Consider the following 23966-nt stretch of genomic DNA (forward strand, 5'->3'; position numbering starts at 1 on the left):
ATGGCCCTTTGGTAGGTGTTTCGCGCTATTAGAAAGTCCTTCTTATATAGGTAAGCTTCTTGCATAGAAGTCTCTTTTAGCTTTTGCGAGAATATCCTTTGGTAATAGGACACGTCTCTTCTTAGCTTAGTAAGCTCCTAGCTCCACCATAGCTTAGGCTTTGGTCCTTGCCTTAGCTGTGGGATAGCTTTATCTGCAGCTTGTTGTATTACTAGAGTAATTGCTTCTCCAATTGCTTCTAGTTGCAGCTTTAGCTGTTGGTCTTGGCCTAGGAGTAGATTTCTTGAGTCTGCTTTCCTTGGGCTATTGATCTAGTCTAGGCTCTGTAGTATTGCGTTGCCTTAGATTGCTGTTGCTAGTTCTTCTTGAAATAGCAGCTAGTTAGCCCTTTTTGTGTTGTACTTTTGCTGGGCTGCTGGGTTGTCTACTAGTTCTGTTGTTGTTTGGATAGAGAAGAGCAGCCCGTAGTGGTCTGAGCCAGTTTCTGTAGTAACTTGCCAGTCTTTAACTTTGTTGGCTATTTCTGGCGTGGCAAGTGATAGGTCTAATACTGGCTCTCTTGATAGGTGCGGCCTAAAGAAGGTCCCAGCACCTGGGGTGTTGAGTAGGCTTAGGTTTTGGTCCTCTATCCAGTCGGCTAGCTCTTGAGCGCCTTAGCTGGTGGTTGGGCATAGAGGATCCCACCAGGGGTGATGCTCGTTAGCGTCAATAGCTAGTATTGTTGCTGCTGGTAGCCTAGTGCTCAGGAGGACTCTTGGGAACGTCTTAGTCCCTAGTGGACCTTTTTCGTTGTACTACCAGTCAGCTTACATGTATCGAAATTTCCGATTTACGATGATATCTAGTATGTTCTGGTCTAGGACTAGTCTGTGCTACTTGATCTATTGACAAGATGACTAAATTCTGAATGGGCCGAATACGCTGAGCCAAGATCCTGCAAAGCATCTGGCCGAGATGGAAAGGCACAAAAGAGTAGGAGGCGGTGAAGATGTATTGGAGATCCTATTTGCTGCGCCTGTGAATCTATTCGCTACTCATATTACGGGAGGATCTTGTTTGCATATTCATTGCACTCTTCCGCAGGGCCGATTGTTTCGCCAGACTTGTGGTCATCCTCATTGACCCAACAGCCAATGGAGACGATTGAGATGAATTCCGAGGTATTTGTGTAGCAGGGCTGTACTTGTCGGTAACATTCAAACGGAAAAACTTGGAAAGATAGCAGGGGTAGGTTGGAGAAGTAGCAGTATTTGCGCTGCAGAATTAATGTGAAATGCCCTCACAATATTGACCCTGTCTGTAAGTAAGCAGACCGGATGCGCCAAGCCTACTTACTTACGTACTTGGTTAGCGCGACAACCGTCTGACCAAGGGCCCGTGAACGTCATCACCAACCCAAACAGATTACTACGCCCAGTGAAGAAAGCGGGGCGACAACCGCAAAAACACTCCACCAGGCCAGTCATTGTGAATTTACGTATGCGCCATGGCTTCTCCAGCTGTTGAATCTCACAGCACGTCGGATCCGCAGAGTCCATCAACTGCGGCAGAACTGTCCGAAGCTCTCAAGGTCGAGGTGTATGATCGCGAGGGCAAAACTCACATCTTGGGCGACCTGGTCAAAGGACAGAAGAGTGTGTTGATATTCACGCGGCATTTCTGTGAGTCCTCGTAGGCATAGCGTTGTCGAGAGAGAGCCTGGTTTGCATGGGACGGGTGCACCAGTTCAGTCTGGAGTACTTACGGACACGGCTATGCGCTAGTGATACTGTTCATCCTAGAGGTGCCCGTGAACTACTATGCAAAAAGACTAATTCCAAATCATACAGGGTGTTTGAACTGTCAAGCTTATATCCGGTGCATCAGCGAGTCTATTCCGCCGTCGAACTTACCGCCCTCAACACAGAGTATGTCTTGCCATACTGTATACGACCCTTGAACATGAAGCACAACCATGCTAACTCCAGAGTCAAGTTTTGATGATAGGATGTGGGTCCTACCAACCCATCGACATGTACGCGGCAAAGTCGGCGTCTGCATACCCCATTTACACGGATCCTTCGCTGCGCCTACACGGCCTCTTTCGCTTCAAGTACAACTTGGCGGAAGGGAAGAGCGGTGATGAGCAAAGAGACTATATGCGGAATGCAGGCAGTGCCCTGGCAAGGATACTGGGCGGTATCAAGGGCGCACTGGGCAGTATACAGCACGTGACTCAAGTTGGGCCCAAGGCTCTGAATGGTGGAGAGGTGGTGATATCTGCTGGTGAGTCTGTTCCTTTATCTATATATATACGGAAAGCGCATGCACTTCTTTTTCCTCAAAACCGGTGTCGAAAAGAAAAGAGAAAGAGTACTGACATGGTGCGTGTGTAGACGGTGAATGCGAGTACATCTATCGCATGCAGAATACGGTAGATCACACCAACGTGTCTGAGCTGGCACGTCTGATTGGTGTCGAAAGCAAGCCACTCGACACGGACGACAAGGCGAACCAAGCCTGTAGTGATTCCTGCGCGCCTGGCGCAAAGTAACTTGTCGCTACCAATGTCTGCTCAGACACACGGCTTTCTTCGTCTTCCCTGACCAGATTCCAACGCGTCGCTGATAACAAGTCAATATTGCCATTTTGGTTTTCCCTCTACACTGAGCACTAGCTGCACTGAGTATGGCGAAAATACCTCTCCAACCTTAACTTAATATCAAGCTCCTACCACCCCCTCGTCTTTACAAAGTTTCGTTTCGATCCGTGCCAAGCAAGTAATCAGATTGTCATCATGGCTGTATCTGAGACATGGAGCAGGGGTGCAAGACTACAGATGTGTTTGGTAAAACTATTGTTTTGTTTCCTGCAGGTAGCATACATTTGTTTGCACACAAATGTGTTTCAGAAGACAATCCACTCGTCAGCCAATCAAGTCGATGGATACTATGTGAATGTGATACATTATCGGAGTCGTCGGAGTGGGTGGGTATATACATCAAAGCTCCATATACAGATAAGGCAGATGGAAAAGCCAAAAACAAAGCAACAAGCGAAAAAAGCAACCCCATATGCCCAACAAAAAAAAACGCTTCATTAACCCCCCACCAGCCCAACCGATTGCGGTGAGAAGCTGAGAAAAACCATGATAACCAAAAAAAAGTATATAAACCACGGTTTCCTTTCACCAAGCACTTTGAGTTTGGTATTGCCTCCTCAACTTTGTAACTTGTTCATGTTCTCTGCGCAACGCCCTCCAGTCCAACTTTTCAAATGCAAAACTCCATATGCGCTCAGCAACGCTCAAACCCCACTTGCTCATGGGGCCGTCATCGTCGTGATGGGCATTTGCGCGGCCCACGTGCTGTACTAAGCTGGGCGTGACGGCATATCTCAGTTCGTTGCGCTCATTGGCGAAATCTTCGATTAGGACATCCATGTAGCCGAGATGGCGGTCTTTGAAGTAGTCGATTAGCTCGCCGGCCTTGACGTTGGGGAAGACAAAGGCTTGGCCGCAGCAGCCAAAAGTGGGCATCTCGTGGACGCCGACGGGCATGGGCTGGACTGTGATGCGGCCAAAAGCGAAGAAGAGCAGGATGAGGATGGCGAGAATCGAGTATGTGGCGAGGAAGGTGCGGCGAGTGAGAAGCGTCACGGAGAACTTTGTCGTGGGCTGGAGGCAGCGGACAAAGAGGAAGAAGACGGTGGGAATCATGGCCACGTAGATGGAGTTCTTCAGGTACGTCTCCCATTCCTCGGCATTCCAGCCGAGAAACTCTTCCGTGTAGAAGAGGCGGAGGTAGAGGAAGTCGGGCTTGGCGCGTTGCAGGGCGGCCTTGCGCTCGGCCTCGTCGATGGCTGCAATGGTGCGGTGATACCAGCCATCTGCAGCTACAATGTCGTCTTCAAACAGGGCAATGTAGGGCGTGTACTGGTCCCTGCACTTGTCGAGGAGGTATCGGTAGTCGAACAGGGCCTTTTCGTCGACCTTGTGCTGTGTCTCGAGATTGCGGATGTATTGCATGCGGTCGAAGCCGTATTCGTACGTCAAGACATCATCGGCGAGGCCGGCAAGCCAGGCCTCGTTGTAGGCGGGATGTATTTCGGGCCGCGAGTGAGGGATGAAGACTATGAAGTAGATTTCCTGCCGCTCCTCTGGCGTCAGGCCCTCGAGGAGGGAGCCAACAGCATCGGGCAGATACTGGGTGCCCTCGCGCTTGAACGAGGGAATGCCGACACACAGGCGTCTCTGCCTCTCTGGGCCGGCCTTGACGACGGCGGCGGGGTCGTAGGCGGAAATAAAAGCCTCGGCTTGCTGACGCCTGAGGGCGGAATAGCGCGGAGTGTAGGCTTTGTGGGGATCGAAGAAGATGGAGGTGGGATCGCGGGCGGATATCGAGTTGATGGTGTAGATGAAGCTGAAGGCGATGAAGACGGCGAAGCCTATGACGATGCGGGAGGGTGAGAAGTGCATGGCTGGCGGCTGGTGCCAACGAGTGGTGTGAATGGTTGACGGCAAGGCGTTCAAGGGCGCGGCAGCATTGCTAGCAGAGGGGTGGCAGTGAGGGAGGCGAGAGGGGGCGAGGGCAGAGGCACAGACAGAAGCAGGTCATGTCATGGTGGTGAATGCGCGCCGTGGGTTGACGTGTGCAGAGGAGAAAAAAAGATAGGAGCAGCACAGCGCTCGGTAGGGAATGTACTAGTGGGTACGAGAGGAGGTCTGAGCGGAGGCTCCACCAAGGCTGAGGCTGGCCGGCTCGGATCTGCCTGCCGCAGCTGAGCATGATAAAATTAGCCTTTCGCACCAGCACCAGCAGTGGCCGACGCCTCATGCGGTGGGCACGAGACAAGCAGCCAAGCCCGCGAGTGCGCGGCGACGGCGGCTGAGCGACTGTTGGCGGGAACCGTCGATGCGCGTGCTCGAGGCGTCTTGGGGGGGCGAAACGCAGAAGCAACCATGGCAGGGCCCGCAGCCCGCGTCGCAGCCATCGGGTGTTTGCAGCCCTCGTGCGCGAGTAAGATGACACCATGGGCGGGCGGCGCCGGGGTGTGTGTGTGTGTGTGTGTGTGCGCGTGTGTGCGTGTGCTGGGCAGCCTCCTAATCCGATGGCTTGTTTGATGAGACTGATGGATCGCAGGACTCTCGCAAAGGCGCGTCGAGGGCTCGGCGTTCAATGCCTTTGTTCGGGGAGAGCCATTTGCGGTGTGGCCACGGGCTGGAGCTGATTGGCTGCGCGGGCGGGCGTCATGCGTAAGCACGCCCGTCAATCCGCTACCTAGTGTACTTGTAGTGTGGCATGGTGGGCGTAGCAGCAGTAGCAGTAGCATACATGGGCTCTGAATAGGGGCGCCGGTGGTTGAGCAGCCCGCCCGGCACCGTCGGACTGCACGCAGCTTTTATATCGCCTTAGGCCTCCGTCCACCTCCCGTAGCGGCGGCGCATGCGGCGCCCTGTTGGTGCCGTCGGCTGGCGTTGGCGTCCCAGCAGGCGTCCACGTGCCTTGGAAGACGCGCCTGGGTGCCGCCCACGTCACGTGACGAAGACCTGACGCCGCGCACGTGACGCGTGCTCCGCGGCCTGGCCCGCCTGGCTCCGGCCGCATTCACACACACACACACACACACACAAGTCAAGCAGCGTCGAGTGTGGAGTGCTCCTCGCGCGTTTCCGCGCTCTGCACACATGGACGCCAGCGCCATGGCCACAGCCCTCTCTTGCATAGCTGCACAGCGCGCGCCCACATCATCGGCGTCGAGGTGGCGGCGGCGCGCCACCACCATGGCGAGCAGAGACGGCGCACTCCCCCAAATGCCCTCTGCCATGGCACGCACTTGACTCACCACGCGCATCCACATCACCACTGCTGCTCCCTACCAGTAGTGTACACATGCTGCCGCCCGCGACCTGCCTGCTTCGGCATCCATTGATCCATACATACAGTCATCGCTGCCTGACTCACCCAGCCAGCCTTTGCTCACTCCCCCGCTTGCCGTGCCCATATATCCATCAAGCTTACCACACAGCTCTGTCCCCGCGCATATACGCACAACCACAACCACAGCCGCCCGCGCCATGCCCAAGAAGCATACGCCCTCATACACGACAGCAAAGCCTTCCTACGTCCACCCTTCGCTGCAGAGCTCGCGCTCGCCTGCGTCGTCGTCGTCGTCGTCAGCCGCGGAACCCCAGACTGTCAACCAGCGCATTCAGCAGCTGCGTCGCGAGCAGGCCCCGCGACCAACACCACAGCAGCGGGATGAGCTCACATCGGCAGTAAGCAACCGCACCGTTCCGCCCGAGCTGCGGCGCATACTGCACATACCCGAAGTTAATGCTCCCAAACCAAAGACGAATGCCAGGATGCGCCGTGCCGTAGGAGGCGCGCGACCGCCACCGGGTCCAGCAGCGCCCACGAGCTGGCTGCTGACGAGCCGACATGCGCCGTCTTACACCAAGAAGAAAACGGGCGGCGTGCAGAAGAGCGTGGTTCGCTTTGGCACATTGGCACGGGCTACCGACGAAGAAAGGAAGGTATGACGGCCCTGTCCCCCACATACACACACTGGCGTTTGGTTGTCGTCCAGGCTTAATGCTGTAATTCAGGCTTCTTACTCATGACAGCGCCTACCGCCCCCAAGAAGCCTCGTCCACCAATGCATGCGAACCTTTGCGTTGCACTGGCAGCAGCTTTCTGAATACGAGCAACACTACATCCCCTCATTGCCCATTTCGCTCAAGGAGTGCCTGATAACCTACCTGACGTTATACCGAGAGAAGGGGTGTCTGGATTTCAAGTCGTTCAAGATATTGTTCCAGAATGAAGACGGCGATGCCGCTGGTTGGGACGAGGTGCAGATTCTCGACCTTTCGGGACTAATGAACCAAGCCTTGACGTTGCCCGATGTGGGAAAATGCCTCAAACGCCCGAGTGCAGTAGCAGCGGCCAATGTCAAGATGGAAGCACTGCGTATTACCGACGGCGTCGCTGATTCGTGGGAAGAAGAGGCAGACGAAGCGACGTCGGCTCCGACACCGCCATCACCAACAGCGAGGCTGCAAGTCCCGTACTTTGCCAACCTTAGCCGGTTATCTCTCGCCAATCCGGGGCAGTGGGCATCGTGGCCAGACCTGGTTCGTATTTCGCCCAGCTTGAACAAGATCACACACTTGTCGCTAGCCAACTGGCCCCGACCATCCATGACGCCCAATGCAAACACGGCTTCGATGATATCCAGGCACACGAGCGTCTCGCTGGGCGGGTCGCATTTCTACTCGGACCTCGACGACGACTGGCACGAAGCGACCAACATTCTGCGCCGCTTCTCCAAAGACACGTACTCGCTGCAGTGGCTGGACCTGGAAGGGTGCAACTGGCTCAAAGCGTTGACGTCGCATGCGGGCCGGTCGCCGATGGATGCGGGCCTGAGCAGCGAGGAATGGAGCACGCAACAGGGCATACCAGGGCCCGATTGGAACGACGCATGGCGGCGTATAACCTATGTAAACGTGTTCCAGGGGTGGATTCCAAGTGACAGCCAGAGCCTGCAGAACATGCCTGCAGGGATAGTTCCGGTGCAATTGCTGCGGTGGCTGCGCGAGAATAAGGACCGGGAGGATGTTAAATGGCGGCTAAACCCGCACGAGACGGGCCACGCCGTGGCAGAATGGGTGAACCGGGAAAAGGTGGCTCGGGTGGTTGCCATGGACATTCAAGGGATGCGGAAACGCGGCGAGGGAGCTTGGTGTCGGATAGATTTTGGATGGGGAGCTTCTGGAGAGAAGATTGCATAGCGTGTTGTTGTAGTATGGAATGATGCAGGGGTGTGTGTGTGTTTGTTGCATGAGAGGGAAGGGAATGCTTGATCATGCCACGTGCAATTAGGATGGGATTGGTGTGGTGTGGTATGCAAGCAAACAAACAAGCAAACAAACAAACAAGCGAAGAAATAAACGACCAAGCAAACAAACAAACGACGCAATAAGCGAAGCAAGAAGGAGTTTGGGCTTGTTTGCTAGTAGGCATTGTGGATAAGCACCGACTGTATAAGCTCGTATACGGGCAGACTGTCAAGGACGTCTACTGTCTGTATCTTGTCGCTTATCTCTTGTGTTAGTGGTTCGGCAGTACATGACTCGAGTGTATTACATGTAGTAGGTATGTGAATATGTACGTAGGTAGGTAGGTAGGTAGGTAGGTGGTAGTTTGCAGCTGTCACGACGTCAGGGGACATGACATGGATAGGTATGCCATGGTTGACGTGGGAGTGGAGTTGAACGGGTGAAGCTACTAGTTTGGGCGCTAACCCGGTGCTAGTACTTAGGGTGTCTGATGTGCTTGGTAGAGCGGTAGATTACGTATGCATGTATACCTAGTCGAGATGAGGGGATTGCAGGGGTGATTATGATCATTACTACTATTAGCTTTAGCGGTTGGGGAGAAGAAGAAGAAGATGAAAAACAAAAAACACGCAACGCACATACTCTTGGGTATATAGTACAGAGGGCCGTGCATGGGGCGCCAAACAAAGTTCTCATCTAGAAAGTAGTTGATGTAGGGAAGAACAAAGGGATTGTTCATGTATCAGTAATAAAGGGGTCGAAAGTGGGTATTGATGCGGCAAGGATCAAAGACATGAGATGCGAGGACGTCAAAAAAAGAATTTAGGGCATATTCTGGAACAAACGTGTTATTAGAGAGTCATCTCCACCGCGCGGCTGGGGCGTACAGGCATGCTGACTTTTTTTTGGCGCCGCGCGACAGCCCTACAAGGCGGTGGGGGGCGGCGCCGAGAAGTCACGTGGGGCTGGCGAATCAAAGAGGACGAGACTTTTCTTTTGCAACGGCGATTAGTCGCAGACGGGGAGAGGCGAAACGGCATGGCTTGAGTCTTTTTTTGGCACGCGCAGCAGCAGCAGCAGCAGGCGCGAACACCTGACGGGTATCTGGAACAGTGACACGGCAACCTGCAACGCATCTGGATGGCGCGGTGCTGGCCCCGCGACGACGCTAGATGGCGACACGAATGATGACGCGTAAGTGCGGATGAATAGCGAACCGAGACACGGGGTGTGCACGTTGTTCAACCCAACAAGCTTCCATTGCAAGTATACTATGTATATGTCGGTGGGGGATGCGGAGGGCCAAGACGGGGGAAATTACGAGGCGGACCCAAGAGGGAATATGATAGCCCACGTCGCATTAGAGTGGGTATGCAAGTGACGGCAGTGGCAGCAGCAAGAAGAAAACAAAGGGCAGCGGCGTTGGTGCGGCCGGGTCAGCTCGCCGAGGGAAAAAAAAAGGTGCGGCGTGCCATGCAGGTGGTCCGAGGGCTGGAACGGGGTGGCGTTTTTTTTCTCTTGGGGGGGTGAGTGTGAGATAGGCGAATTGGCGGGCGGTGCTTTGCTTGGAGGCGCGGGTGCCAAGACCGGCTCTTGTTTCTCAGAGCTGCAGGCGAGTCAAGCCCTGGTGGCAGCTCGGGATGTGACGGCCACGGTCTAGTGGTGGGACTGCACAGCGGCTCTGGCAAGAGGGGAAGAGGGGGATTGCTGGCCATACGTAGGTGTAGTATGTATTGGTAGTAGTAGTAGCAGTAGTGGTGGTGGTAGTGCACCCAGGGCAGGGGAGCTTGGTGATGACTACATAGACCCTGCCATTCATCCGCCCAACCAGCCCGGCCCAGCCATGCAGCCACAGTGGCCGGTAGGTTCCTGTAACTGTATTGAGCTGACGCGACCAAGCGCTCGACCAAGTGCAGCTGTGTTGGTGCGGTCGAGTGCCTTGCAGGGCAGCGGTTACATGTAATGTACCGTCCAGCACACAATGTCTACGGCCCTGTATGTAGTATGTTGGCGACGGGCTGCATTGATTGGCAGAGAGGGCGGTGGGAGCGCTAGGCCAGAACAGGCAGCACGCGGCGTTTCATCCTCTGGTCCCAAGGCCAGCGCCGACGCGCGTCACCATCTGCCATGGCCCGCCGCCCCCAGCGTCGCCCTCAGCATTGCCATGATTGTCATGGCCGCGCTCCGGCCGGCCCCTAGTCGTCATCGCCCGTCGCCGTCGCCGTCGCCGCCATGCTTTTTACCTGTTGCCACTAATACCCATCTAGCACACGCCTGCACACCACCCACCTCTCGTCAGCACCTCGTGTCCACAGGCACTGATAAGCTCCAGCTGAAGTGGAAGCGTCTGATAGTAGACCTGTCATGCCATGGCCTGGACTCGCCCGCCCAACAGCCCCCACCCGCCGCCTTTGCGCTCTCTCTCTCTCTCTCTCTCCATGCATCATTCCATACGCCGACGTCCATGTGTATACGTATGTATGTATAGATGTATAGTTAGTAGTAGTGGTAGCAGTAGTAAAGTAGAGACAGGGGGCGTCGGCGTGCGCGAACGGCTTTGGCACAAGCTTTGCCGCGAAAAGGCACAAGACGCCGGGTGGGGGCTTCTTGGCCCAGGGCAGGCGGTCCTGCAGGCCCGAGCGCGGCATGCTTTCCTCTGAAACTCGTCGCATCCTTGCGTGGCCTTCTGCCGTTCCTTTCGCTCCGCCCCCTCCCCTTCAAGGCCGCCGCCTGTGTGTTTGTTCAAAAAGGCCTGCCACGCCGGCTCCGCCAAATCCTCGCCGTCTTTTTGCTCCACCATCCTCAGCGCTGCTGGTTCCTCGCGCGCCCCCGACCCCTCCGCCCCTTTCCCTTCGTTTGCCCGCTCTTTCCTTCCCCCTCGCCTGCCCCAATTACCCCGTTCCACCTCTCATTTCCTCTCTCCCCCACGATCGCCTTGCCCGTTCCCCAGAGCAGCCTGGTTTCGCCGATAAGCTCCAAGACGCCCTGCCGAAACTGGACGTGTCGGATCTTCCCTCGTGCACCATCCAATCTCACCCACCGCCTCTGCTCTAATACCCCCGTGCTCCCTCGACCCGCCTGCGCATTTCAAGCCTGCCCGCCGCGTCCTCGACCCCGACTCCACGTCGCGCCTCGTCTCACTTGCCCACGCCACGCGCGCTCTCTCTCTCTCTCTCTCTCTCTCTCTCTCTCTCTCACACACACACACACACTCTCTTATACACCCTCTCTCTCACTCTCTCGCTCTCGCTCTCGCTCTCTGCCAACCCTCGCGCCCACGATGCTCTCCTTCAAGAAAGCCCTCGTTATTTCACTCGCCTGCCTGACCCTCTTCTTCATCTTCAAGTCGCAGCACCACGGCAGCACCGTTCCCAACTACCGCAATGCCAACGACATGCCCCGCCCCACCGCCTGGGTAAACCCCGCCGACCGCGAAAGAAATAAGCAAAAAGAGGCAAAGGAAAAGGCTGCAAAGGAAAAGGAGGCGCAAAAGGCAATGGCTGACAAGGCCACCAAGGCTGACAAGGCTGACAAGTCGTTCGACGTGCCCGATGCGCCTCCCAAGAAGCCCAAGACGCAGGTCAGCCTCGATGAGCTGCGCAAGAAGCCTCTCACCGAGCAGCTCGAGTACCAATTCCCCTACGACGTCGACACAAAGACACCAGCCTACATCTGGCAGACGTGGAAGTACACCCCGGCCGATGGCAAGTTTGAAGAGATCTTCCGCGAGCCAGAGGCAAGCTGGAGTATCCACCACCCTTCGTTCGTCCACGAGGTCATTACCGACAATGTCGCCACCCACCTCATCAGACACTTGTACGCCTCGATCCCCGACGTCATCGAGGCCTACAATTCCCTGCCCTCGCCTGTTCTCAAGGCCGACCTGTTCCGCTACCTCATTCTCCTCGCGCGCGGCGGCATCTACTCGGACATTGACACCTCTGCATTGAAGCCAGCCTTTGAGTGGATTCCCTCTGATGTCCCCGCAAACTCGTACGGCATGGTCATTGGCATCGAGGCAGATCCAGACCGCCCAGACTGGGCCGAGTGGTACTCTCGCCGCATCCAATTCTGCCAGTGGACGATTCAGTCAAAGCCCGGCCACCCGGTTCTCGTCGATATCGTGGCCAAGATCACGCAGGAGACTCTACGCCGCAAGCGCGAAGGCAAGCTCACCAAAGACCACAAGGCCGTCATCGAGTTTACCGGCCCCGCCGTGTGGACCGATGCCATCTTTGCCTACTTCAACAACCCCGACTACTTTGACATGACCACAAGCAAGGGCAACATCACCTGGGAGAACTTCACTGGCATGAAGGCCCCCAAGAAGGTGGGCGATGTCATTGTTCTTCCCATTACCAGCTTCAGCCCTGGTATCAAGACTATGGGCGCTGGCGAAGATGACGACCCAATGGCTTACGTCAAGCACAGTTTTGAAGGTAAGTCTGCAGCAATGCACTCTGTGCGTCTTGCATAGAGTTTAGCTCCCTTTGATAGAGTTTAGTTGCCTTTGTACTAACGGAACTACAGGCACCTGGAAGCCCGATAACGAGCGCCACATTGGTGAAATTTTCAACTAGACTGTTCCCTCGAAACCGTTGCACGCCCATCCACGACAACCACACAAGTCGATTGGACGCGCATGGCGTGTATTAGGTCGATTTCAAGCAACAAAGACATGCATAAGAACCCAGCATACACGCTCCGGGCTTCGGGCATTCTAGACCCGGATCGTGCGGGACGGCTGTATTACTATGCACACGTACACCAGACAGGCTGTGGTGCGGGCCGACTTGATTTTATTTTTCTTCTCTTGATTTTTTTTGGGCGTCCCGTCCGCACGCGGGCCCTGTGTATAACATGGATGCAGCTGAGGAGGGAGGAGTTAGACATGGAACATGGAAAAACGAGAAGCACAGGCAAAACAAGACCAAAGATACGGGCTGGCCATGCTCTGTGGTGATTATGGCGGTTGTGGGCTTGGTACTCACACGCACACGGGAAAGACGTTTTTTGGGACCTTTTTTTTACTCGGCTTCAAGCGCTGAAGCTCGAATTTACTGACGGGACATTTTGGCGGAGAGGTTGATGTATTCTGTGTATGTTGTATTTAATGAAACAATTGTACTTGTTCATGTGATGTAGTTTACGTACCTGAGGCGTGCACAGGTGCAAGCATGTGTTGTTTGTTCAAACATGGCGTCTTAGCACGTGCATGGTTTTGAGTAGATTGCATTTGACAATGATAATGACCAGCATGCATTTATTATACATTACAGACACGGTGCATGTTGCACAGGGGGTAATAGAACCGGATTTTAGACGAAACAGATGGACAAAAAAGAGCGCCCGGGGGAGGTATCCTCAATTTCAATAGCCTTGTCTCCAAAGCCATGGCAGGGCAGGCGTGATGATTACTTGAAGGCCCTGCCCACCTTGTCCACGACGCTCAACAAACTGTGGCCGAGCGTAGGCCGCCGCTCAAACGCCTTGTCCCGTGCACATCGCCGCTTGTACTCTCGCTCTGTCTCGGGATCCAACACTCCGTAGTAAGATTCGTGTTGCCCATCGCCGATGCTGTCATCATCATCATTGTGGTCGTCGTCGTCAGAATCATCATCATAATATTCAGGGGCGAAATGCGCATGCTTTTCTCGGCTGTCTGGAGACCGTGACGAAGACGTCGACCCCTGTGACGTTGCAGACACTGTGCTGTATGTATTTCGGTACTGGCGGCGAAGGCGGTAGTGCTGCGGCGACGAGGCTGAACGTGTGTACATGGGCGGGGCTTGGGGTGTGTAGGTCGCTGGTGGTGGCGAGGCGGGGTGGTATTGGCGTTGGAAATGCTGGGGGTCTGGCTGGCGGATGGGAATGGGCTGCTGCGATGGGTGGTGCTGGTTGGTGTAGGACGACGTCGACAATGTGCGTCGAGGGCCTGTGTATGCTTGGGACGTGCGCACGTGTGAGAGTGAAGGCGATGATGAGTACGTGTGGTGGTGTTGCTGCTCTGGGATGGGTGGGAAGTAGCCCTGAGAGGAAAAGGAAGAGGGGTCGTCAGGTGTTGTGGGGTAGGGTGGTGCTGGTGGTGGTTGTTGGTGGTGGTGGTGACGGGGCTGATATTGTGCGTGGAGGTAGCCGGATCTGATGGAGTCGAACGACGACATGGTGGATGAATTGACCACGGCAACTTTGCACGCGGGCGTATGTGCGTCGTCGTGGCGTTTATATGTCTCTGGCGAGTATGCTCCGTGGGCTGATGCTTCGCGTGTGCCCTTGACCCTTGGACGTGGATGCCAGGTTTGGAGATCGGCGAGGCTATATGGCTGATGCAGTAGTGTTGACAACGGGCAGTTTGTAGCATGGCTGGCAATTGGTTTCAACGCGCATTGATGATTGTAACGAGTTGCAGTATACATGGCCCCTCTTTCCTAGCGTCGTGGTCTTGGCTGCAGTGCATTTGCATCGACAGCTTAGACCGGTGCCCATCTCTGACTTGGATGGTTAGCGAGTCTGTCCATCACGTACATGGCAATGGCTCTGGCCAAATGGGCCTTTGCTACGATTCAGAAAGATCGCTCGTCATGTGTAAAGCGGAAGCGCGAGGATCACGACTACTCGAGGGGCAACATGAGCCTTCGGCAAGATGATGTCACAGCCCTGACCGGCCTGTGTTGGCGAGCATCGGAATGGTGTGCAGCGAACACATGTTGTTGGCGGAGACGACATCGATGTCGATCGCTTCCAGAAGCCCGCGCCGTGGCATAAGCTCGGCCATATTCTGCGCCAATCCAAGGCTAGACATGTGGTGTGTATGGTATATAGTGTGTAGGTGTACCCGGCCACGGCTGTAGCTGGAACAAGGCCGTTTCGTCTGCCAGAGCTGGGTGCCAGACGAGTGCGGGTGCGACTCACGTGAACGCATGTGGTCACTGTTTACATACCAGCGTGCAGGCTCGTCTGAACCTGGTACTCTTATACAGACTTGCATGTAGGTGTTACTATATACAGCAAGATGTTAGTGATGCACTACATATACTCAGTCACGTGATGTCCGACACTGCGCCACGACAGGCATCGCCACGATTGCAGCCACACCCCAACGGTACACACACACACGCACACGCACACGCACACGTTGTCGTTGTGGCTGCCTGCGCCTTTGCAACCACTCAGGCGGCCCGCGGACCACGCCAAGCGCTTCTCCGTCATGGTTCGCTCCATTTCGCTTCACCTACCCCACCACACACAGGGCGGAGCATAGACTCCGCCACGGTCACAGGCACGTCCACGTCTGCGTCTGCTGCCACAGCCATACGCAAGACATTCGCACATTCTTCTCTCGCGCGCGCATCCACAACTCCCGCCCTTTGCCACTGTGCTCCCGCCCATCTTATCTATTCTCCCTCCTGCCACCCGCCCACTGCCCGCATCTTAGTCCGCCATGTCGTACTATAATCAGCCCCCGGGTGGCTACCAACAGCCGTACTATGGCCGTAAGTCGTTAGCCTCCTCCTGTACAGCCCGATCATGCTGCATCCTTCACCCGGGCCACTGCTTGGCGCTGACCGTCGCTTGGTACTAATACCCCATAGAAGCCCCTCCATCCCAAGCATACGGACAGCCACAGCACCACCAACAGTACCAGGTACCACCAATGCAGAATCAACAGTACGGCGGCTATCCGCCCCAGCAAGGTTATGGCCAGCAGCCACCCCATGGCCACTATGGCGCTCCACCCCCAAACCCCTATGGTCGCCCTCCTCAAGGCCAATACGGCGCCCCACAGCCTGGCTACGGTCCTCCCCCCACACATTATCAACAGCCGCCACCAGGTCAATACGGCGCCCCTCCTCAGGGGCACTATGGCGCACCCCCTCCCCAGCAAGGACAGTATGGCGCGCCCCCACCAGGCCAATATGGAGCACCTCCACCCCAGGGACAGTATGGAGCATCCCAATCGCGTGGCTATGGAGGCCCACCAACTCAGCCCTCTCTCGGTTATGGCCACGAGACTGCCAACATTGACATGATGAGGGACGTCGAGGCCATTCGGAAGGCCATGAAGGGCTTTGGTACCGACGAAAAGGCGCTGATTAGTGTTCTGGCTAAAAAAGACCCTATCCAGATTGGAACTATCCGCGCACAGTACAACCAGCGCTTGATGCGCAACTTGGTCCAGGATCTTGAAAAAGAAACCAGCGGGTACTTTGCAAGGGGCTTGGTTGGAATTGCTCGAGGACCTTTGGTGGCCGACTGCTACAACCTCATGGAAGCCATGAAGGGCCTGGGTACCAAGGAATCCATCCTAGACGATGTTCTCGTTGGCCGCAGCAATGCTGATGTCAATGCCATCAAGCAAAAGTACCAGGAGCTCTTCCACCGGTCACTACAAAAAGACCTCCAAGGCGATCTCAGCGCTGGCACGGAGCAAATGTATAACATGATTATTGCTGCGAACCGTGCTGAGGACTCGCATCCTGTGATTCCGCAGGAGATCGAACAGGCCGTGACGGACCTCCAGGCCGGCATTGGCGGTTTCGTCGGCAAAAACATTCCGCAGGTCTGCGGCATCCTCACCAGCAAAAACGACGCCCAGCTGCGAGCCATGGCACAAGCGTACCAGCAGCGTTTCCACAAGTCTCTCGACAGCGTGCTCAAGTCCAACTTTTCAGGCCACATGGAAGATGTGCTCCGTCTGATTGTGCGCCGAGCTATAAACCGGCCCGAAGCCGAAGCCATCCGCCTGGAAGAGTCCATGGCTGGCTTGGGAACAAAGGACGAACTCTTGGTACAGCGTGTGGTGCGCTGCCACTGGGACAGGAATTTCATGAATGCGGTTAGCCACGCGTACAAGCAGCTGTACAAGAAGGATCTTGTCAAGAGGATAGAAGGAGAGACACGCGGTGACTACGAGAGGCTCATGGTTGCTTGTGTGAAGCCTTGAGGGGATACGTGTTTATTGGATTGGCTTGGGTTGGCTCTTTGATTTCATGATATCACGTACTTTTTCTATGGTTCTTGTTCTTGGACTTGTTCATTCTTCATGAAGAGGGAGCGATTGGTTAGCGTGTTTATTGGTGTTTTGGTCAACCTGGACATAGTGGCAGGGAAGCTCGGAATACGCTTCGTATAATAATCAACGTCTTATCTCTTACAAATGTTTCTTCAAACAAGTCTACACCATACATTGACAAGAAGAGTGCCAAAGTCTTGAATTTGCCAAAAGCATACTGTACAGTCCAAACTTTTTTTTTTACCTGGAATACGCAGGTGGAAGATCGTGCTCAGCTACATGTCCATCAGCACCCTCGCGCCTCAACATTTCCTGGGCTACATAATGCTCTCCCTCTCTCATTGGCGGCGGTGGCTCCTCGGGCGGCCCCAGCTGACCCCCAGGCCTGGTCATGGGCTCGATACGAACGTTTTTCATTTCAACCTCATGCTCCGACTCTTTGCCCGCACAGTCCAGCAACAGGTTGTACTTGACGTCGTAGTGCAGCGCAACCGCATATGTCGTAAAGGTCGGGGGCACAATGTTGGCAATGTGCAGGTCGTCGAGTAGCGTGTCTTGTGTGATTTGCACGCCGGGCTTGCTGTAGCGCTGGTTGAACAGATCGAACTTTTCCATGCTGGCGTGGGTGACTTGGCCGCTGGACGCCGAGGCCAGCGGCACGCGAAAGGCAATATGGGCGCTGACTTGGGCGCGGATCCCGCGGAGGTACACGGGCGCCGGCTGCTGATCGAAGCTGTCGCTCAGCGTGGCCTGCAGCGAGATTTTGAGCGTGCTGCTGGCGCCCACGCGGTAATGCGCCGGCGCCCGTAGCACCAGGAGCGACGTTGCTGTTGCGTCGTCGTGTTTTTCACTGCTGCCCCCGCGCAGTCCCGTCGTCAGGCGTCTGAGCGACGCACGCCGCTCTCTGATGCTTGGTTCCGGCGTCGATGGGCGCGATTTGCGCTCCAAGCGTATGGGTGGCGCGGGGAGAAGAGGTGGTCGGCTGGTGATGTCGAGCTCTGGGACCGACGGGCTGAAGCGGAGTTGCTGTACCACCACGGGGTTCAACGTAAATGATGTTTGCTCGGCGACGTATTCGGCTCTCAGATAGTACTCGTTGCAAATGGTGCTTTCATGCCACCACAGCGACGGCGGAAGCGGATGGCCCTTTTCATGTGCAAAGAGGGCGTCTGGCTGATATGGCGCTTCGTTTTGCGGCCTGGGTTTGGCCTCGACGGCCTCTGGAAACCGGAATTCAAAGGGATACTCTACGCGCGAAGAAGGGCAGGTCGCACTGCGTGTCGCGCTCCGTGACAGCGTCTTGTCGTGGCGGAAGAGCTCGACTTCGGCCACGTGTGGATTCGCCGGGTTGCGGTCGTTGGAAATGCGACATGTCGTCTTGCCGATGAACTGGATGTTGACGCGCTTGATCTGCAGCCGCGCCTTGACATGGACTACGCCCTTGACCAGGTCATTGTTGGTGTGGATGGTCCGCCGGCTTGACCTTGTGAAGGCAATCGAGATGGGCCCTTCTGGCGTGTTTTGGCGATCTGCATGGTGGTGGTCGCTGTACAACTGCGGTTGAACCACGTAACTGTAGAGTTGACGCGCCGACTGTGCTTGGCTTGGTAGTGCGGCTGCCATCCAGATTCCAGGAGCAGCTCAATAACGGGCAGTGGTAGGGCTCGAAGATGAAGACTCTGGGCGGTAACGTCGGCTTGGATGGATGTGTAATCGAGGTCAGCCACGTCTTACTGGGAAACGAGCGTCTGCCCTAACGCGAAGAAGCCCACGAGGAAGCGCGGTAATATACCCCGCTTCTGTATGACATGATCTAGATGTACTCGGCCGACACACGCCAATTTTGCCTTTGCTGGGCCGCAACTGAAGTTACCGCGATGCCGAGAACAGTCGGAGCCCCATGCTGGGGGGAAATGGTCCGTCGCCGAAAGATAGGCATGGGGCCCGCTAAGCAAGGAGGAGCCCCAGGTCCATGATAACGGCCACAATGTGGAGAAATACAGCGCAGCATGGCGATGTGGACGCAGAAATGTTCGACTGGGGAGATAAGAAGAACATGGGCGCCGACCTGGCAATTGCGTGTATCCGACTTGGGTCCTTCAGCCTAGCCTCGATCTGGCGCGCTTCCCCTCTTCTTTGATCCGTACTTCCCGGATGCGCCTCACACGACAGGTAAGCAAGTGCAAGCGTGCGTCACGAGCAGCACTCGGCCAGGTGTGCGAACCATGGCACGTATGGCTGGTGGCTGGCGTAAGTATCCATGGCAAGCGGCTGTGCACTTCTGGGCAGTCCTGGTCGCCCGCCTCGGAACAGCCACGCCGTACATCCTACACCATCACCCTGATGCCTGTTTCATACCCACCTCGATCCTCTGTATGCTCAGCACCCAGCTAAGCGCCGTACACGGTAATGCCCTCCCGTCGGGCTTGCGGCACAGCAGGGGCATGCTGGACTTTATTCTGACCTCACCCGTCGCTTCGGTTCTTCACCCAGACTTGCGGTGAACAGGTCAAGCTATGCTGTATCAAGATTTTGTAATATTGCTGCCTACAAAGTGAGGCTTCGTCCCTCATGTATCCGCTGGTTTGTTCCCGCTATACGGCCGCCCATGGCAAGCAGCCGAGACGGCAGACGCAATCATCACCAAAATCTCGATACGCCAAATACTACAGGACGGAAAATCTCTAGAAACAGAATGCTATTCTACAGAAATACGAATATTAGTAACAATTGGGTTAACCCCAATGTACCCGTGATTTGTTACTAAGAGTCCATCAAGACACCAGCGCCATGCATCCAGTAAAGAGACATCCAAAACAAAAACTGTAACAATGAAAACGAGGGGACACAACATACACAGAATACCTAGTAATGAGACATGTAGAAAGATGCCCAAAGAAAAAACATTCTAGGAAAGCCATGCATCTACAGAAAACTCCAGGCAATCAGTTCGACATAGCCAAAAAGCCCGTCTGAAGTCAAATTCCGGTGCGCCGTAAGAATTGTGACAACTAAAAACGTTAACAGCTGGATCGTCATGAGGGGCTTTAAGATCTACCTAGTTGGCCATTCGTTGGCGAGGATCTGCCTCGTATACCGTGCACCTGTTATCGCGCCAGTGGTTGTTGCAATTGGCACATCCAATGTCCGTCTTGCAGCTGTTGTCGCCGTTGCACATGCAGCATATCCATCGCCATATCTTGGGACGTTCGGGCCGCTGCGTATACGAAGCGTGGCTGGCATGTTGAAAGGTCGGCATGGTTGTATTGGGCGTGGTGTGGTAATTTTCTTAGTGCCGAGTATAAAGAGATATCAGAGTGCGTGATGAAGAAAATGATGAGAAGATATAGGCGGGTGTAGAAAGCAAAAGCGCTTTTATTTCTATCTTCTTATATTCCAGCACCAACATTACAGTTGAAGAAGAAACGCACCAGAGGGAATACGCACCAAACCATGCTGTCCTGAGGTCCTGAGGTCCTCTAACATGGCTATGCCACCACCACAGCCCGTCGCCTTCCGACAACCAGGCCTCACATCAACATATCCCATGGCCTCCACGCTTCATTCTGCTGCCTGAAAAAGCAAGCGCTGCGTGCGTCCTTCGACCCAGTGCCCACCATGCCAGTCAAGCGAAAGAGGGACCACGAGCAAGAGAGAAGCGGTGTGCAGCAAGTCGAAAAAAAACTACCCAAAAGACACGAGAAGAGTAAAGGCAGAAGAAGGAAAAGGAAAAAGTGGGTTCTCGCAAGGCATATTGCACCCCGGTAAAACATCCTGAGGCACGGTGAAGGATGTACACGCAGAAATACGGTTGGCGGCCACGATTTGGCGGCCTGAGCCATGCTGAAACCCGTTACACGACCAAAATGGCTGCCTTTAATCGACGCACAGGACATCAGAAAGAGGATTTCAAAAAAACAAGGCAGATGAAAAAGGAAAGGAAAAGGGGCCTGAGGAAGATGTTTGCCTGGTTTCGAGTGTTAGGCAAACATAATGGCCGCCGCTATTTGGTCCTCCAAAGGCTTGCCGCAGCAAGCACGCTAACCCGACTTTCGGGCGTGTCCTTGGCTGATACAACACGATTTCTTGTTGTGTGCACGTTTGATTTCCTTTGCCCAATAGTCTTGCTGCAGCCTTGCTGACAAGTATGCATTTGTGACCCAGCTGCTTGGAAGGAGTATCTACTGCTGCTGAGGGTGTGTTGCCGTCTCCAGTACCTGCGTATCTGCATCCTCGGGCTTTTATGTGAGATCATCTCGCATGATAATTTGAGTCAAGGCATAGTGTTTTATTCCGCAATTACTCTCACCATACATACGTCAATGTGAGGTGGGAAATGCGGCATCAACGTTGCATGCCGCGAAAAGTATCCAATCAGCAGTGGGAAATGGTAAAAACATGAAATGTGCAAAGACAGCAAATTCTAGAAATGATGATATTGCTCTATGAACAGCAACGAGTGAAAACCCGAATGATATCCCCAAAAAAAAAAGAAACCCTCCATCAGTGCGATGCCCTATATGAAGCAATGCTAATGGCGGTTTCGAACATACCAATGACACCAGCTTATGCAAGCTCGCTGAAATGCTAGAGACCACCAAATCCAAAAATTCACTCTTACGAGAAGCGGGGCTCAAACGAGCCAAGCATAGTCCACCAAGTCGACCAGTCCACCAAAAAGCCCACAGGGGATAGCACCAGGACAAGAGCATGACAGACGGCCCCCTGCAGCTGCATTGTCCTCTTCTTAAACCATACTAAATCCGGCGGTAGATGTCGGGACATGGAAATAGACGGGGTAAACTTGCAAAAGTGCCTCTATGCGGTTTCCTCCACCCTGCAAGCAGTGCATCTTGGATGCGAGCATGATGTGCAAACGGGCTGCCAATTGCCCCAAGGTCCATCATGGCATGACGAACAAAACCAGACCTTATGGCCATCCGTCGGTTCCGGCGAATGACGGGGTTCGCTCCAGGAGAGTATGGGTGAGGAGGGTGCCGACATGTCAGGACCAGAAATGTTGTCATTGAAGGGAGAGCTGACGGTGCGCAATAAGCCCTCGTGGTGAAACATGGAAGTAGTTTCCGTATTGTTGATGAGTGAGAAAATACCAGTCCCCTGCAAAGATGTCGGCATAGTGCTGGTCTTCTCGCTCATGTTGCTGGTAGTGTGATGAACGGCCACGACAATAGCTTTCGTAGGCAGTAATGTGAGTGTAGACGATTTGGTCTAGAAGTAGAAGGTACTGAAGTAAATGGTGCGTTTGTGTGCTGGAATGATGAATTGCTGTGCGAGGGAATGATATTTAATATGCTCTCCGCCCATGCAAGTGCAGACTGCGGGAATGCCTTGCCTTCTCTCTCCCTGATACCGCGCATTTCGCCGACGATCCTCCACGAAGGCCTCCAGACTGATACTGAGGCACCGATTCGATAGCTTTGGTGACGAGGCATACAGACCTGGAGTGTGAAGCTGAGCGGTGGCCAGTCAGGCGCGGTAGGTAGTGGAGGACCTCACAAGCCCCTGAGCGACAAGACAGACATGACTAGAAGATGACGAATAGCCATATTCCTGCGTGGTCAATGCGCGGCGGACATTGTCCTCGGGTCTAGACCAGACGTCTAGGTTTCCCTGTGTGCCTTGTTCAGGTAAAAAGAAAGCCCAGAGAAGTCTGATCATCGCCACCGCTTTACCGGTGGATGAGGCAAGGGATCCAGCAATGTACTGCAAGTTTACACGGTACATAACCAATGTGGTCATGCAGTTTAACCTAGTGGAGATTTTCAATGTCCAGGGTCAGGAAAGAGACGCATTACTCCACTTGCCTGTTTGCCTGGTTTGCCTGGTTTGCACGGTGGGGCGGACATAGCGCCGGGTAAGAAGAGTCATAGACGTTAGTTCCTGTTCCTCTCTCGGTCAGCGGATGAAGTAATACCGGACCGAGTGGATTATTCTCCGAACTCACTGCTGTGTAGCTGCGCACTATAGTAGACCAATCAAAAGGACCAGGCCTGGCATTTGCTAGATTGGAGAACAGTCAAAATTATTCATCAACCGTGCTCTTTGCCATGTTTACACTGCCACACAGACTTGGTACGACATGCGAAATCGTGAAACCAAATCCTAGTGTAGGAATGGTAGTCCGGTGAACCTTTTGGTTGGAGAATAAGCTCTCGCAACTCTAGGCAGCTTCGATCAATGCCTGGATCTTTTGACCAGCGGAGTCGCCCGTAGCTGTTTTTCGTGTATCAGCTGCCTCTACCAACGCCAGACGTTCAAAATTTTGCAGCAAAGCATCGCCATAATGCGTGTATAGTGCTGTAGCCTGTGAGTCTGGGCCCAGCCGAAGCTTTTGCTATGCAATGACGACCCGGTAGCAGCTGCCGCTCGCGGCGGAGTTGTGGCGGTGCAAGATGGAGCTTATAGGGCTGTGACAGTCGCTCGATTGCGCCGGTAATGCTAGTTAGCCTAGTCTTGGGGTGAAATTGGATGCGCACGTGTCGAAGCTCAGAGGCTGTACTACACAAAGTCAGTCATTTGGTCAAGAAGGTTCGGTAAGATTCTGAATTCCCATACCAAATTTGAGCATTTCCCCATTCAGGCATAATTAGGCAGACTTGGAGCGTGGTGAACGGTAGTGAGGCGAGCGTTCGCCGGGCAGTGGGTCGGCATACTCTAGATGATTTCAAGTCCTGAGGGGGCCTGCGCATTTGCTCTACTCTTCGAGGAGGACGCAGTGTATATACTCGAGAGTTTTTAAGCCTTGTAGTGAGAAACGGCTTCATTCGCCCGACGCACTCTCACTTTGCAGCCCTTGCGTCTCCAATGACTACACATGGCGGATCATGTCTTGCCGCAAGCGGCGAGAAACATTGTTAGAAGCGCTATAATTTCGACATTCCCACCATACAAGGCGGATGAAATGCGAAAAAGTGAGGCTATCCGTGTTTCAATGCAGCCTTGCGAGTCCGGTCAGTTGAACCGGGTTAGCTTCGATGGAGTCCTTCGTCTGAGAGCCTCGGCGGTGGGAGCCCGTGGTGTCACAGGTGCTGGAGGACCTGTGTAGTCCCATAAGAATGCCCTAAACACGAAACAAGCAAAGCAGCGGGATATTCCTGCCAGACAAGGCTG

General features: G+C 54.5%; 10 protein-coding genes across 10 annotated transcripts; 5 read left to right on the forward strand and 5 right to left on the reverse strand.

The window, feature by feature from the left end:
- Nucleotides 1–1423: 1423 nt before the first annotated feature.
- Nucleotides 1424–2715, forward strand: SETTUDRAFT_163421 (uncharacterized protein). The gene is made up of 4 exons (XM_008028933.1): nucleotides 1424–1661; nucleotides 1830–1907; nucleotides 1975–2265; nucleotides 2376–2715. The coding sequence occupies exons 1-4, from the start codon at nucleotides 1487–1489 to the stop codon at nucleotides 2531–2533; spliced, it is 702 nt and encodes a 233-aa protein (XP_008027124.1). The 5' UTR covers nucleotides 1424–1486; the 3' UTR covers nucleotides 2534–2715.
- Nucleotides 2716–3166: 451 nt separating this feature from the next.
- SETTUDRAFT_89932 (uncharacterized protein) lies at nucleotides 3167–4456 on the reverse strand (the record flags this gene model as incomplete). The annotated part of the gene is made up of 1 exon (XM_008028934.1): nucleotides 3167–4456. The coding sequence occupies one exon, from the start codon at nucleotides 4454–4456 to the stop codon at nucleotides 3167–3169; it is 1290 nt and encodes a 429-aa protein (XP_008027125.1).
- A 1599-nt stretch (nucleotides 4457–6055) lies between these two features.
- On the forward strand, nucleotides 6056–7774 carry SETTUDRAFT_91158 (uncharacterized protein; the record flags this gene model as incomplete). Its single annotated transcript, XM_008028935.1, has 2 exons — nucleotides 6056–6514; nucleotides 6605–7774. 2 exons carry the CDS (start codon nucleotides 6056–6058, stop codon nucleotides 7772–7774), a joined length of 1629 nt encoding a protein of 542 aa, XP_008027126.1.
- Nucleotides 7775–9803: 2029 nt separating this feature from the next.
- On the forward strand, nucleotides 9804–10482 carry SETTUDRAFT_31760 (uncharacterized protein; the record flags this gene model as incomplete). The annotated part of the gene is made up of 3 exons (XM_008028768.1): nucleotides 9804–9817; nucleotides 9857–10296; nucleotides 10319–10482. The coding sequence occupies 3 exons, from the start codon at nucleotides 9804–9806 to the stop codon at nucleotides 10480–10482; spliced, it is 618 nt and encodes a 205-aa protein (XP_008026959.1).
- Nucleotides 10483–11102: 620 nt separating this feature from the next.
- Nucleotides 11103–12402, forward strand: SETTUDRAFT_90938 (glycosyltransferase family 32 protein; the record flags this gene model as incomplete). Its single annotated transcript, XM_008028936.1, has 2 exons — nucleotides 11103–12261; nucleotides 12353–12402. 2 exons carry the CDS (start codon nucleotides 11103–11105, stop codon nucleotides 12400–12402), a joined length of 1209 nt encoding a protein of 402 aa, XP_008027127.1.
- Nucleotides 12403–13133: 731 nt separating this feature from the next.
- On the reverse strand, nucleotides 13134–13986 carry SETTUDRAFT_179223 (uncharacterized protein; the record flags this gene model as incomplete). Its single annotated transcript, XM_008028937.1, has 1 exon — nucleotides 13134–13986. One exon carries the CDS (start codon nucleotides 13984–13986, stop codon nucleotides 13237–13239), a length of 750 nt encoding a protein of 249 aa, XP_008027128.1. The 3' UTR covers nucleotides 13134–13236.
- A 1323-nt stretch (nucleotides 13987–15309) lies between these two features.
- Nucleotides 15310–16766, forward strand: SETTUDRAFT_154181 (uncharacterized protein; the record flags this gene model as incomplete). The annotated part of the gene is made up of 2 exons (XM_008028938.1): nucleotides 15310–15315; nucleotides 15483–16766. The coding sequence occupies 2 exons, from the start codon at nucleotides 15310–15312 to the stop codon at nucleotides 16764–16766; spliced, it is 1290 nt and encodes a 429-aa protein (XP_008027129.1).
- A 309-nt stretch (nucleotides 16767–17075) lies between these two features.
- SETTUDRAFT_90688 (uncharacterized protein) lies at nucleotides 17076–18458 on the reverse strand (the record flags this gene model as incomplete). Its single annotated transcript, XM_008028939.1, has 1 exon — nucleotides 17076–18458. One exon carries the CDS (start codon nucleotides 18456–18458, stop codon nucleotides 17076–17078), a length of 1383 nt encoding a protein of 460 aa, XP_008027130.1.
- A 1120-nt stretch (nucleotides 18459–19578) lies between these two features.
- Nucleotides 19579–20123, reverse strand: SETTUDRAFT_163429 (uncharacterized protein). Its single transcript, XM_008028940.1, has 2 exons — nucleotides 19894–20123; nucleotides 19579–19846 (listed from the first exon to the last, which is right to left on the reverse strand). The coding sequence occupies exons 1-2, from the start codon at nucleotides 20076–20078 to the stop codon at nucleotides 19744–19746; spliced, it is 288 nt and encodes a 95-aa protein (XP_008027131.1). The 5' UTR covers nucleotides 20079–20123; the 3' UTR covers nucleotides 19579–19743.
- A 2987-nt stretch (nucleotides 20124–23110) lies between these two features.
- SETTUDRAFT_154184 (uncharacterized protein) lies at nucleotides 23111–23545 on the reverse strand (the record flags this gene model as incomplete). The annotated part of the gene is made up of 2 exons (XM_008028941.1): nucleotides 23111–23354; nucleotides 23412–23545. The coding sequence occupies 2 exons, from the start codon at nucleotides 23543–23545 to the stop codon at nucleotides 23111–23113; spliced, it is 378 nt and encodes a 125-aa protein (XP_008027132.1).
- Nucleotides 23546–23966: the final 421 nt, after the last annotated feature.

This window comes from Exserohilum turcica (assembly GCF_000359705.1).
Source record: "Exserohilum turcica Et28A unplaced genomic scaffold SETTUscaffold_3, whole genome shotgun sequence".
NCBI classification, from domain to species: domain Eukaryota; kingdom Fungi; phylum Ascomycota; class Dothideomycetes; order Pleosporales; family Pleosporaceae; genus Exserohilum; species Exserohilum turcicum.

Bases quoted from the DNA above. Each gene is read 5' to 3' on its own strand.
- SETTUDRAFT_163421 (XM_008028933.1), top strand. From the start codon at position 1,487: ATGGCTTCTCCAGCTGTTGAATCTCACAGCACGTCGGATCCGCAGAGT. The intron at 1,662-1,829 runs GTGAGTCCTCGT...CAAATCATACAG, and splicing joins GATATTCACGCGGCATTTCT to GGTGTTTGAACTGTCAAGCT. The intron at 2,266-2,375 runs GTGAGTCTGTTC...GTGCGTGTGTAG, and splicing joins AGAGGTGGTGATATCTGCTG to ACGGTGAATGCGAGTACATC.
- SETTUDRAFT_163429 (XM_008028940.1), bottom strand. From the start codon at position 20,078: ATGCCAGCCACGCTTCGTATACGCAGCGGCCCGAACGTCCCAAGATAT. The intron at 19,847-19,893 runs GTAGATCTTAAA...TAACGTTTTTAG, and splicing joins GCCAACGAATGGCCAACTAG to TTGTCACAATTCTTACGGCG.